General features: G+C 35.6%; 1 protein-coding gene across 1 annotated transcript in view; it reads left to right on the top strand.

Moving 5' to 3' along the window:
- The window catches only part of PIP4P2 (phosphatidylinositol-4,5-bisphosphate 4-phosphatase 2), an 84,978-nt gene extending 70,726 nt beyond the window's left edge, over positions 1 to 14,252 (top strand). The window contains exons 6-7 of the mRNA XM_004283222.2: positions 13,131 to 13,221; positions 13,881 to 14,252. Of these exons, the coding sequence (XP_004283270.1) occupies positions 13,131 to 13,221; positions 13,881 to 14,024 (235 nt within the window). The 3' untranslated portion in view covers positions 14,025 to 14,252. The remainder of the gene's footprint in view (positions 1 to 13,130; positions 13,222 to 13,880) is intronic.
- Positions 14,253 to 15,473: the final 1,221 nt, after the last annotated feature.

Here is a 15,473-nt window from a genome sequence, read left to right as displayed (position 1 = left end):
GCTATTATTGTATTCCTGTCAATTTCTCCCTTTATGTCTGTTAGTATTTGTTTTATGTATTTGGGTGATCCTGTATTAGGTACATATATGTTGATGAGTGTAAAATCCTCTCCTTGTAGTGGTCCTTTTATCATTATATATGTCCTTCTTTATGTTTCTTTATGGCTTTGTTTTAAATTCTATTTAGTGTAAGTATTGTGACCCCCACTTTCTTGTCATTTCGGTTTGCATGAAATATCTTTTTCCATCCCCTCACTTTCAATCTATTGTGTCCTTTGCCCTAAAGTGAGTCTCTTGTAGGCAGCATATCATAGGCTCTTGTTTTTTTTCTATCCAATCTGCCACTCTGTGTCGTTTGATTGCAGCATTGAGTGCATTGATTTTTAAGGTACTTCTTGATAGATATGTATTTATTGCCATTTTAAACCTTGTTTTCCCATTGATTTCATATTTCTTCTTTATTCCTTTCTTTTTCTTTTTGTTTTTACTTTTGTAGCTTGATGATTTTCTTTTGTATTATGCTTATGTTCTCTTCTTTTTGTTTTTTGTAAATCTATGGTATGTTTTTGATTTGTGGTTACCCTGTTTATCAACTATGTTAACCCCTTCTTATATCTACTTGCCTTAGACTGGTAGTCATATTGGCTCAAACACATTCTAGGGGAAAAAAATATACATTTTCTTACTATCCTACCCCACATTTTATGATTTTGATGTCCTCTTTTACATCTTCATGTTCATCCTTTTGCTGTTCATTGTGGTTATCATAACTTTCACATAATTTTTTTTTTAATCTGTGTACTGGCTTATTTAAGTGATTTATTTTCCAATTGTGATTTTTCTCTTTTCTATAGATTCTTACTTCTTTTCTATTTAGAGAAGAGCTTTCAATATTTCCTTTAGGATAGGTTTAGTATTGCTGTATTCTTTTAGTTTTTGCTTGCCCGAGAAATTCTTTGTCTCACCTTCTATTCTAAATGATAATCTCGCTGGGTAGAGATTATTTGCTGATTTTTCCCTTTCAGGACTTTGAGTATATCTTGACACTTGCTTTTGGCCTTCATCGCTTCTGTAGAGGAATCAGCCTTTTGGGGGTTCCCTTTTAATTAACTCTTTGCTTTTCTCTTGCTGCCTTTAGAATCCTCTCTTTATCTTTAACTTTTGCCATTTTGGTATGTCTTGGTGTAGGTCTGTTTGGGTTTATCTTGTTTGGGACCCTCTCTGCTTCCTGTACCTGGATATCTGTTTCCTTCTTTAAGTTTGGGAAGTTTTCAGCCATAATTTCTTCAAATACATTTTTGATCCCCTTTTCTCTTTCTTCCCCTTCTGGAATCCTTATTATGCATAGGTTGGCATGCTTTATATTATTCCATAGGTCTCTTACATCGCTTTCAGTTTTTTTTCATTTAACTTTCTGTCTTCTGTCCTGATTGCATGATTTCCATTATTTTATCTTCCGGGTCACTTATTTGTTCTGCATTATTGTGTTATGTATTGCCTTTAGCTCAGCTTTCGTCTCTGCAAATGAGTTTTCTAATTTTTCTTGGTTCCTCTTTATAGTTTCTAGTTCCTTTTTACAATACTCTGCATTTCTGTCAATAGCCTTTCTTAATTCCTTCAGTATTTTCATTATCCCCTCTTTGAAATTTGTATCTATTAGACTGAAAAGGTCTGCTTCGTTGTTTGTTCTTTCAGGGGAATACTCTTGGTCTTTTAACTGTGAGTGGTTCCTCTGCTTTTTCATTTTACTTATATTTCTCTTACTCTGTGAATTTAGGAGAAACAATTATCTACTGTGGTCTTGGAGGGCTATTTATATATAGGGCTGTCCCTGTGTAGCTTGCGTGGGTTTAGTATGTTTGGTGCAAGGCTGTTTTTAATATGGATGCCTGTTACTTCTTTCTTCGGTGTGTGCTCATTGTTATTTCCTTGATAGGGGGTGCTGGTTGAGGTTGCTGGTTTCTGGTCTTGGGGTTTTTGGCAGCAGCGGGTGGCTCAGGCACACCCCCTGGGGCATGCGATGGGAATGGAGGCAGCTTACAGCCACTCCTGGAGTTCGGATGGGTGGTAGTGGGAGCCCGCAACTACTCTTGGGGTACAGGAGGAAGTCGGTAGGGGGGCCATGACCACTCCTGGAGTCCGGGAGGGCATCAGCAGGGGCCCATGACCATTCCTCCGGTCCAGAAGGGAGTCAGCAGGGGGTGGCAACCACTCCTGGGGTCCGGGAGGGTGTCCGCAGTGGCCCAGCGACCACTCCTGGTGTCTGGGTGGGCTGCAGTGGAGGCTCGGGACCACCCCTGGAGCCTGTGCAGGCAGTATCCTGCCTCTGCAAGCACGTGCACAGGGAAAAAAGCTACAATTCAGGTCCCGCCCCTCCCTAGAGCAGCCCCCAAACAATGGCGACTGGCCTCTAAGGTGGCCCAGGCTTCCTTGGTGTACACCCCCAGCATGGCCACTCTGGATTCCAGCCCCCCGAATCTGTTTCTACACAGCCAACCCCAGTCTTCTCCCTGGTTCTGATCTCTAAAGCCCGAATTCCAGCACACAGTCCCTGCCAGAACCAAAGATGGGCGTCTCAGGCTGGGCTGCTGCAAACTGGCTACTAGTGTTCTCCTCAGAGGCTCTGAAGCTCCCTTTACGTCTGTCCGGGGAGCTGCTGAAAGGGCTTCCCAGGGTGCAGGAATCTTTCCTCTTTCACAGCTCCCTCCCAGGGGCACAGGTCTGGTCCCGACTCCTTTTTCATTTTCATTTTTCTTTTTTTTTCCTGTTTTCTTTTTTCCCACCTGGTTACATGGAGATTTTCTTTGCCCTTTCAGCAGTTTGAGGTTTTCTGCCAGCATTCAGTAGATAGTCTGTGAGAATCGTTCCATGTATAGATGTACTTTTGTTGTATTTGTGAAAGAGGGTGAGCTTCACGTCTGAGTACTTTGCCATCTTGATTGCTTTCCCCACTTGCAAAGTTTAATATATCTGTTCAATCTTCATTTCCTTGTTTTCTGTTTAATATTTGGTTCTGTTGATTACCCTGCTTTTTTTCCTTAAAATTTCTTCTTCTTTTGGTTTCAGACATCACTTTCTCCTGGTTTTCTCCCACTTCTCAGAACATTCATTTGCTATCTCCTTTCCTGGCTCCACTTCCTCTTCCAACTCATTAAATATTGCTATTCTCCAGGATTGGAACCTAATCACAATATATCTGTGCTTTCTCATATGTTTTTATATCATTTATATGCCACTAAATCACAACCAATATATCATTAAATCACCCCAGATCTCTCTTCAGACCTTCAGATGTAAATATACAATCTGTATTCACCATTTGCCTGTAGTTATTTCAACCTGGTGTCCCATAGGCATCTCAAACAGAATGTATCCAACTTGCCCACCTCACTCTGCAAACTAATCGTCCTTGTGTGTTGATGAATAACTTACATTAATGAATGTTTTGCTATCTGCTCAGCTGACCAAGCCAGAAATCTGAGTGTATCTTTATTCACAATATCCAAATGGAAACAGGTCCTGTCAATTCTGTCTCTTGATATTTCAATTCTGTTACCTTATTCTTACTATTTCTATTATATATAGTTCAAGCATTCAGGATCTCTCACCAGGACTACTGCAATAGCTTTCTAATTTATCTCTTGGTCTTCAGCCTTATAGTTCTCTTCCAGTTTATTAGAGTAAAGGTCTCCAAGTGAAAATATGATTTCAAACTCTCCAGCTTGAAACCTTTTTGTAGCTCCCAAATTCATGGCCATAGCATACATCTGTGCAGGTTGTATATTGCACAACCCAAGGAGGTGCCATTGCCATTGTTATTTTAGGTTTTTCTATTAGTGCCATATGAAGTATGCTAAGGAAAGATATTTTATACTTATTGACATAAATGCACCATATAGATTATTACAGGCCCATTGCCTAAAATCCAAAATCAAACTCTAAACTTCTTATCAAGATTTATACAACCCTCCAAGTTTAGATATTTGCCTAACTTCTCTAGTGGTATCTTTATTATGTTTTCTTCTACCTCTACACACACCACCAGCCTCAACAAATTCTTCTACTTCCATAAATATACAATAGAGTTTCTTGCTTTTGTCCCTTAATCTCCTGCTAGGCCTGGAGTGACCTGGCTCGTCCCTTTCTCATTCCTGTTTACTTGGAAAATAACTACTTAACCTCACAAATTAGCTGAAAATCCCTTTAATTTTACTCACTTACAGAAACCTTCTCTGGAAGAAAGGTTATTTTGCTGCTTGTTCCTTGAACAAAAGTATTATTTTTTCTAGCTACTGTTAGCAGCTAAGATGACTTACTCTCCCACCTATTCACATCTTACCCTGCCCTTAAGTTTCACCTAATAAAGCCTTCCCTGGCTACCTCATCTTAAAATTGTGCTTAAATAACACTGCTTGGCACCATCTTTATTTTCCAGGTGTCCTTCACAATGCTAGTGTTTCACAGGGGAGTGTTATGAAGGGGAAGGTAAATAATTTGAAGGGTGAATAATCAGATGTTTGAGAAACCTTGCATGATCTTTTCCTCTTGGATATTCAGTGTCCACATTTTTGTATATTAGAGGCTCTTGAGTTTCACATCCAGTAATATGAAAGACTAGTTAACCATTACAAATATCCTTTTAAATGCATTGTTCAGCTCATATGAAAGTTAAGAAAATCCCCAGGGAACAAAAATGGAGAGCAAATGACCACCAGGGCTGTCCTAAGGGTATTTATCAATACTAGGGACCCAGATACTTGGGTTTCAGTGTTCAAATGAAGAATGAGAGAGAAGGCCTTGGTCTTGCAGAAGGTGGAGAGTTGGAATACCATCCATCCCCACCCCCAATAAAGGACTATTCTTCATGAATAGAGTAGGTCAAGGAAAATACCCACCAGAAAAGGAAGAATACAAATGGAAATTTTTATAAGAACAGTGAATTTCAGGTTTATATTTTACCTGGTTTATATGGTCTAAGAAAACCCAGTCCCAGAAATCATTTTAAAGTAGTTTAAGATTGGTATCATTCTAGGGAGCCTGGGAAAAGCAAATGAAAATTCTCTGTGGATGAAGACATTCCTAAACCATGCCTGCTAGGGTTTCTTATATTAAGGTCTGTCAAAATAAGTTCTTAACAAAAATACCAACATGAGGAAACAAGATACAATAAGCAGAATTGGCATTGATAACAAACAGCATAATTAGGCTTCTAGGAACTTCAGATATTATAATGTTAGCTATAGAATATGTTATAACCATGTCTAAAATGGTTTTTTTTAATAGAAATAAGAGAAGACAGATAAGAGTCTATAAGAAACGAACTGGGCACATACAAAAATCTGTACATAAATGTTCATAGCAACTTTATTCTTAATAGCCTGAAACTGGAAACAACCTAGATGTCCTTCTATGGCTGAATTGTTAAACAAACTGTGATTTTTCCAGACCTTGACATACTATTCAACAGTCAAAGGAATGAACAACAGTTCATCCATGCAACCATTTGGGTGAATCTTTGGGAATTTATGCTGAGTGAAAACCAGTCACACAAGGTGGCTTACAGCATGATTCCTTTTATATAACAGTTTTGAAATGACAAAATTTTAGGAATGGAGAACAGGTGCGTGATGGTGTGGTGAGTACAGGGGGTGGGTAGGCAAGAGGGAGGTGAGTGTGGTTATAAAAGGATCCTTGCAGTGATGGAACTCTTCTGTATCTTAACTGTGGTGGTGGGTACATGAACCTCCACATGGGATAAATTGTACAGAATTAAATATACACATACACACAAATGAATATAAGTAAAACAGGAAATATGAATATCAGTGGATTTTATTAATGTCAGTACGCTGGTTATAATATTGTACTGTAGTTTGCAAGATGTTACCACTGGGGGAAATTGGGTAGAGGATGAATGAGAGCGCTCTGTATTATTTCTTATAACTGCTTTTGAGTCTACAATTATTTAAAAATAAAAAATTAATTAACCCAAACAATAAGCAGGCAGGTTTTGAAAGATACAGTAAAACTTCTGGAAATTAAAAATTACAGAAATGAAAGTACAGTGGAACAAGCTAAACAACAGATCAGATTAAGTTGACAACTAAAGTTATGGATTGGAAGATAGAGTAAAGTAAATTACCTAGAATCCATCAGAGAGACAAAGATGAAAATAATATTGAAATAAATATATATAAGAGCATCTGATATATTTCTGATCTAGAAGGAAAAACTAGAGAATGGGATAGAGGCATTTTGAAGAGATAATCCCTAAAGATTTTCAGATCTATGAAAGATATGAACCTGTAGATTCAAAAGGAACAATGAAATCCAAGCAGAATAAACAAATATGTTATAGTGAGTTTGCAGACAACCTAAAATAAAAAGAACATATTAAAAGCAGAGACAGAAAAGTCAGATTTTTAGTATGAAAAAGATAGCAGCAAACATCTCAACTACAACAATGGAAGCCAAAAAGTTTAAAAATACTTCAAAGTTCTAAGAGAAATTAACTGTCAAAGTGTCTAAACCATCACAGACTAATGAAGGTAAAATAAAGATATTTGCAGATGCAGAACCAACTAACCAGCAGTAACAACCAAAACAGAGTGGTTACCATTCTGATACCCTCACTAAAAAATTGATAAAAGATGAATTTAGGGAAAATATCCCTGAAGAAATTTCTGCTCTGTAAGAATAAAGAAAGTATAAACCAAGAAATTCTAAACATTCATCAGGAACACTAACTATATAAAATACCAAAAACATAACAGTAATAGTATTAATGCTAACAAATTTGGAGAAACAAAAATAGAATTGAATTGAAATATTGGAACTTCCCTAGTGGCGCAGTGGTTAAGAATCCACCTGCCAATGCAGGGGACATGGGTTCAAGCCCTGTCCAGGAAGATCCCACATGCGGAGCAACTAAACCCACGAGCCACAACTGCTGAGCTTACGTGCCACAACTGCCGAAGCCTGCATGTGTCCCCTAGAGCCTATGCTCCACAACAAGGGAAGCCACCGCAATGAGAAGTCCATGCACTGCAACAAAGAGTAGCCCCTGCTTGCCTCAACTAGAGAAAGCCTGCATGCAGCAACAAAGACCCAAACACAGCCAAAATTAAATAAATAAATAAATAAACAGATAGATAGATAGATAAAAGAATTGAACTGAAATATTGAAGAACAAGAACATGTAAGATGGGAGTGGAATGCTAAATGAATAAAAATAAATTGTAAAACTTTCTAAATAGTAGGTAGAAAATGAAATAAAAGAATCATAGTCAATCCAAAAGAAGTCCAGAAAAGGGGGTAGAAAAGCAGATAGAGAAACAATAGAAAGCCAAAATACGGTAGAAGGGATAATCAAAATATATTAGTTGTCAGAATATATATAATTAGACTAAACTTGTCAATAAAACTTGCAAGAAATTATCAGACTAGATTTAAGTACATCTGTATGCAATTTGAAGAAGAAACACATGAAATATGAGAACATAGAATGAAAGTAAAAGGTGAAACCATGAAACACTAACCAGAATGAAAGATATACCGGGCAAACACTAACCAACAATAAAATAGCAATAGTAATATTAGTTAAAATAGCAAAGACTGCTGTTCTCTTTTTCCTTGCAGTAGAACTGTCAGTCTTAATGGCCACCCAGCTGGAGACTGCATTTCCTAACCTCTCTTGCAGATAATTGTGACCATGTGTTTATGTTAGGGCCAATGGAATATGAACAAAGTGATGAATACATCTTCCTGATATTCTCCTTAAAGACAAAAGCTGCTTGGCCTCCTTTTCTCTCCCTTCCTCCAATTGCTTGGAAAAGGCAACTGCAGCAGAAGACTTGTTACCATATTGAGTCAATGGCAATCATAGAACAGATGTAAAAAGAATTATTATCATTATGGTCACTTCATCAGAAATATAAATTTTGAACTTGAGTGCAACAAATAATCTAACTTTGAAATATGTAAAATAAAAATAGATAATTATAAGGAATCTGCTCTTATAGATCGACATAAATACTACTGACTGAAAAAAAATACACAATGTGAGAGCTGTGAGTTTTTACTGGGGGCATAATGAGGATTATAGCCCGGGAGACTGCATTTCAGATAGCCCTGAGAAACTGCTCCAAAGAGGGAGGGGGGAAGGTCAGTATAATGCAATTTTGGCAAAGGGGGAGTACATGCAGGCAAGCACATATTTTTTGCAGGAGGTTGCTGCTAGTCTCATGAAGATTACCACTAGTCACAAGGAGCAGACATCACCATGAAGGATTTTAGTACTTTTCTAGATACAAGGAGATACAAGAATTGGGCTCATAAAATCTCCTGAAAATATCTAACTATCTGAAGACCTGTTCCACCAGTTTTTCCCAGAGCACAAAGTGCCTCATTCCTGAACTCCACCCTGAACTCCTTTTCAGGGGATGTTGAAGGTCAGCAGCTGCAGTGACTCATGATTTAATCCTTGTAGAGGTAGATGGCAAGTGCCAATTTGTAGCTGGCAATACAAAAAGCAAAACTGTAATACTTTTAGAAGAAAAGATAAAAAAAATATTTTTATGACAGAAGTAGGAAAGAATTTCCTAGACAAGGCATAAAAAGTATGAACCTTAAAGGAAAAGATTGATAGCTTTGACTATATTAGAAGTACTTTGTGTTACATTAGTATCATTAGTAAATACTCATGATCAAAATATGTTATTAAAGTTGAATTTATAAAAACAGACTATAAGAAAATATGTTCAGTATATATAGCTGCATGGAATAGTATGCAGATTATATAAATGTCATCTATGAATCAGTAAGTTAAAGACAGCCCAAGACAGAGACAATAGGTATGAACAAGCGATTAATAGAAAAATAAAACCAGTAGTCAACCTGCATTTGAAAAGATGTCCAACCTCACTGCAAATTATGGATATACATAATAAAATCACAACGAAATACCATTCACACTCGTGAAATTGTCAAGCATGAGAACAATACCAGGTGTTGAAGGGTTAATGAGGATGTAGGTGGAGCAGTGGAAGCTCTCAAATAGTGTTGGTGGGGATATAAATTTGGCATTTCTTAAAATTAAAAACATGTCTACAGTACTACCCAGCAATTCTATTCCTAGGTATATGTTTGAGAAATTCCTGCATATGTACATAAGGAAACATGTAAAAGCAAATTCAAAGTAGCCTTGTTATAATAGTAAAAACATTTAAAACAAAACAAAACAAAACCCTGACTGTCCATCAACAGGGAGAATGAGTAAGCTGTGTTATTCCATATAATGGAAGATAGGTGTGCAAATGAATGAAGTAAGTTTCCACATATGACTGTAGAAGAGTCTCATGTAGAGTACTGAGGAAAAAAAGCAAGTCACAGAAGCATACAGTTTAACACATGTACGTATAAAGTTTTAACACTTGCAAAACAATACTATATATTGCATACAGATACCATATTTGTATTAAATGTATGAGATTTTATTGTGCATGTGATAGGTGTTTTTGTCATTGCCTTCTCCCTATGATAAGATGGCACTTGGGTTGTAGAGTAGCAGTAGGTTATTTCTTTCCTGGGAAGATTTTCCAGAGGTAGTGACTATTTAAGTTGAGTGATGAAAAATGAGCATGGGTTTTCTAAGTAGAATTCATGCACTGAAATTAATATACTAAAGTGTGTTCCTTTGGCTCACAGAAAAGCTACTCTGGTATTCACTTAGACCCTTTTGAATTATTGAGTATATTCTAGCAAATTTGTTGCCTTCTAATCCATGGTAGATTAGACTGCCAGAGGCAGATACATAGGTAAATGAGAAATGGTGGCCAGCTGTAAGATATAAGGCAGGAAAAATCACCAAATGCAGACATAGTTATTAAAACTAAAAGCAGTCTAAGGCTAAATGTAACATAAAGGCAATGAATCACAGATGCCCTAATAACTCCAGATAGCAGGTTGTACACTACTGCAATTAATGATGACCCCCCAGGTCATCCACATGTCTCTATTTTTCTTCAACTATTCAGGAATTTTTATGATACATATTTGCAATAATATTCATCAATTTTAAAAAAGATTTGGGAATTGAAGCTATTTTTCTGTTATGCAAAATTAACCTTTTGGAATAGCACACTTCTAAATTATGCCTAGTAAGTGATGCATTTCTGTGTTTCATTTATTCAGTAGACATTCTACGAGTAATTTACCATGTGGTAGGCATAATGTGGACACTGGCCATACACAAACAAATCAGATAATTATATCATCCACTAACACAATGTGTGATATATGATATGTGTTAATATATGTTTATTTAGGAAGAGAAGAAAGTACCAATTGGCTTTTTGATCTTTGCTATACTTTTATCATTTTGAAAATTAAAAAAATTAGAAGTAGAGAGAACTGAAAACTATTGGATTTGGAATTTCAATTGAGAAATATATTTTATGAATTTCCCATAGGCTTCTTGCAGTATGTATTAAAAGATTTTTAGAAGTTTAATCTCTTTAATTTTGTAATTCTGATTCTAAAAATTTATCGTAAGAAAACAATGAAAAATAATCACAAGGGGAAGAATTAATATTGTTAAAATGGCCATACTACCCAAAGCAATCTACAGATTTAATGTGATCCCTATCAAATTACCCATGACCTTTTTCACAGAGCTAGAACAAATAATCCTAAAATTCATATGGAACCATAAAAGACCCAGAATTGCCAAAGCAATCCTGAAGAAAAAGAACAAAGCTGGAGGCATAACCATCTCAGACTTCAGGCAATACTACAAAGCTACAGTAATCAAAACAGTATGATATTGGCACAAAAACAGACATATGGATCAATGGAACAGAATAGAGAGCCCAGAAATAAACCCACACACCTATGGTCAATTAATCTTTGACAAAGGAGGCAAGAATATATAATAGGTAAAAAGACAGTCTCTTTAGCAAGGGGTGTTGGGAAATTTGGACAGCTGCATATAAATCAGTGAAGTTAGAACACACTCTCACATGATACACAAAAATAAACTCAAAATGGCTTAAAGACTTAAACATAAGATATGACACTGTAAAACTCCTAGAATAGAACAGGGGCAAAACATTCTCTGACATAAATTGTACCAATATTTTCTTAGGTCAGTCTCCCAAGGCAATAGAAATAAAAGCAAAAACAAACAAATGGGACTAATCAAACCTACAAGCTTTTGTACAGCAAAGGAAACCATAAAGGAAGTGAAAAGAAAACTTACAGACTGGGAGAAAATATTTGCAAATGATGTGACTGATAAGGGCTTAATTTCCAAAATATACAAACAGCTCATACAACTCAACAACAAAAACACAAACAACTCAAATTGAAAAATGGGCAGAAGGCCTAAATAGACATTTTTCCAAAGAAGACATACAGATAGCCAACAGGCATATGAAAAGATGCTCAATGTCACTAATTATTAGAGAAACGCAAATCAAAACTACAATGAGGTACCACCTCATGCCTGTCAGAATGGCCATCATTAAAAAGTCTACAACTAGGGGCTTCCCTGGTGGCACAGTGGTTGAGAGTCCGCCTGCCGATGCAGGGGACACGGGTTTGTGCCACATACCGTGGAGCGGCTGGGCCCGTGAGCCATGGCTGCTGGGCCTGCGTGTCCAGAGCCTGTGCTCCACAACGGGAAAGGCCACAACAGTGAGAGGCCTGCGTACCACAAAAAAAAAAAAAAAAAAAAAGTCTACAAATAAATGCTGGAGAGGGTGTGGAGAAAAGGGAACCCTCCTACACTGTTGGTGGGAATGTAAGTTGGTGCAGCCATTGTGGAAAACAGTATGGAGGTTCTCAAAAACCTAAAAATAGAGTTGCCATATGATCCCGCAATTCCACTCCTGGGCATATGTACAGACAAAACTATAATTCAAAAAGATACATGCACTCCTATGCTCATAGCACTATTCACAATAGCCAAGACATGGAAACAACCTAAATGTCTATTGACAGATGAATGGATAAAGAAGATGTGGTACATATATACAATGGAATACTACTCAGCCATAAAAAAGAATGAAATAATGCCATTTGCAGCAACATGGTGATTGCAGCAACTAGTGATTATCATACTAAGTGTAGTAAGTCAGAAAGAGAAAGACAAATACCATGTGATATTACTTATGTGTGGAATCTAAAATATGACACAAATGAACCCATCTATGAAACAGAAACACACTTGTGATTGCCAAGGTAGTTGGTGGGGGAGGGGGATAGATTGGGAGTTTGGGGTTAGCAGAAGCAACTGTTATATATAGAATGGATAAACAACAAGGTCCTACTGTGTAGCACAGGGAACTATATTCAATATCCTGTGTTATACCATAATGGAAAAGAATATAAAAAAGAATATATATATATGTATAACTGAATCACTTTGCTGTACAGCAGAAATTAACACAACATTGTAAATCAACTATACTTTCATTAAAAAAAATAAGCACAGTGCTTTTAGATGTTGCTTACCTGGCATTATTTCCAAGAAGAAAAAAGTGTCCAATACTAGGGAATTGGTTAAGTTATGTTATATTCATCTATCAGAATTCCAGTTTGAGGATACTTAATGATGTAAGAAAATGTTTATGCTAAATTGATAAGTTGTAAAAAATGGCTGGAGAAAAATAGCGGTATTTATGGTAGTGGAATTACAGGTAATTTTCCTTTCTATTCTTTATTCTTATTTTCCAAATTTTCTACACTAAACATATAACAATGGTTATAAATGTAAAAAAAAATCAATTTCTATTTGTAAGACAGCACTGATTTTCCATTCTGGAATAGATTGTTTTGGAAATAAATTTTTATCTTGGATGATCATTATTGACCATAGTGAGTTTTTGTGGACTTTGTCAATGATCAACACTTGAATTTTGTTTAAAGCCACAATAATTCACACACAAATTCACCAGGTATGATTTAGATCACTCATTAAAAAAATTATTATGTACGTTCTTGTCTCTCAAGTTGAATAAATAAATAGAAGTATATGTATTACTAAAGCCATAGATAAGTATTCACAAAGATGAAATGGAAAATCTTCATGTAAATACTTAATATTCTGTTTTGTTCTCATGAATTTGCAGTTCCTCTGTGGGTAGTGCACTTCCTCGAAGACGCTGCTGTGCATATATTACCATTGGAATGATATGTATTTTCATTGGAGTTGGATTAACTGTGAGTATTACTCTACTCGCTGTTAGAATTCTTTCCTCTTAACTTTATCAGTAGTAAATGGTGAGGTCTGGAACAGCCTTCATTGATCGCTGAAGAACCTGCCTCCCTCACATATCAGGCCCAGAAGCTTCTGAAAAACTATGAGCAATCTGAAGCCAATCCATGGGCCTGGAGCTTGCCCATCCAGGTGAAATCATGTCTTGGGATCCCTCTGAAGGTCCTTGACATTGGGAATTTTACCCTCCATTTAACAAAAGCCCATTTGTTTTTATTTAGTGCCAGAACCAATTTTGTCATGGCCAAAGCTGAAGCAATGCTCATTCAGCTATGAAGGTCTGAAAAACCATTCTTCTTTTTATTCAAGTGAAACAGAGATTTATTATCAATATAGGGATGACATTGGGGTTATATAGATTAAATTCCTTTTATAAATAAGATATTTTAATGGAATTTTTGTTTACTTTATAAAGTTTATAGTTAATGTAGCTAGCAATGTCATTTTATTAAATTTTACTCTGTTAGTGGTAGCCAACAAATGCAGCAACTCATATTTTGTTGGGGTTTTGTCATCTTAGGAATATACTTCATAAAAATTGCATGTAAGCCAACACAAGTTCTCAGTTTCTAACCTTTTATTTTTATATTGCTTTTTATTTTAGGTTGGCACCCAAGGTTTTGCAAGGCGATTTCATGCAACCTATGTTTCTTGGGCAGTTGCTTATTTCTTAGGTTTGATCTGCCTTATCCGAGCTTGTTATTGGGGAGCTATAAGAGTGAGTTATCCAGAACACAGTTTTGCATAAGCTTGTTTATGATTTGGTAATGCAGGTGAGAGTATCTAGCAGTTCTGGATAAACTACTCTGGCATCTTTAAATCATTTACCTAATGGATTTCATTCTGGTTTATGTATGAAGTTTTAAGACTTTGGGAGTCTTTTATGAACAAATGCTCATTGTACTACATTATATGCAGATAGGTTGTTTTGCTGCTAAGTTTTCAAGCTCCAAATAATAAATCTTGGTCTTCATGTTCTTTTACATCTCTTAAATATATTTTTGATTTGTTCCCAAATTTTACATATAACATCAACCTTTCATTATTTTTAAATCAGTTATTCCATTACTTTCTGATCTGTATTTCTAAGAAGTGTTTATAAATGTTGGTATAATAGCTTCACATTTATACTTATATTTTAATTAAACAGTAACACAATTGCTTGCTTTAAAATCTAAGCAATACACATTTTGCTTGAACTGCTTACTGTAACTTTAACTAAGATCATAGTGACCTTATTCAGGAAAAAAAAATTTAGTGTACCTTCAAAGACTTGACATTCTTGTCAGATAAAGACCATTTCTAGATACTGTATGCTTGTTTTATGTTGTTTGTAGAAAGATATAATATTTTGGTAGTAATTTAAAATACAAGAATAAAAATATTTATTTGTCCACAGCTGGAGATATGTTGGGTAAATGTTTTTTTCTCAAAGATCACAGGATCTTTGTCTTTGTCATAGGATCTTTTTGTCTTTTATTTTTGTCATTTTTTAATTTACTAATTATGAAAGTTCTGGCCTAGATTTTTGAAATTTAATGTTAATCATCTCTATGTATTCCTTTATGGAGACTGAAGTATTTCACATATTTCACAATATTTAACCATTTACAAAGATGTATCTATATTAGGTTGTCCTCCTTTTCATTAGATCATGGTAAATTTTTCTTATTGGGATAATTATGGAATACTTATATGTGAAGGGACCCTGTAACATTTTACACTGGCTAAAATATTGAGATGAGATGCAGTTACTTTTACCATTCTTCTCAAATATAGCTGGTTAAATAATTACCAAATTTATTCAAAATACAGATCAAAGACAAAAAGCAACATAGTTTTCTAAGAATTCACTAGGATTTAAGGAATCAGCTCTTGCACTGCCCATCTTTGCAGTTTTGAAAAAGAAATTGCTTAACTGAGAGGTAATATTCTAAAGCTTTTGAAGTAGTAGAATTAGATAATGAGATGCTCTGAGTAAATTAATTGGCTATTCCATGGATAAGAATAATATTTTTAATTATTTATGTTCCTAATTAGTATAAAAATGTACTCATCAGAGAGTTTGGAACAAACTACATGTAAATTTCAAAGAGTAAATGATAAATGTATAAATGCAGTTGCTCAGGATTATATGTACCTTTAAAAATATACTAATAAAGATTATTGTTCAAAAATTACCTTGTTCTATTCCATT

Source organism: Orcinus orca, chromosome 17 (genome assembly GCF_937001465.1).
Source record: "Orcinus orca chromosome 17, mOrcOrc1.1, whole genome shotgun sequence".
NCBI lineage: Eukaryota > Metazoa > Chordata > Mammalia > Artiodactyla > Delphinidae > Orcinus > Orcinus orca.
The sequence above is the reverse complement of the archived record's forward strand: the minus strand, read 5'-3'. Positions and strand labels throughout refer to the sequence as shown.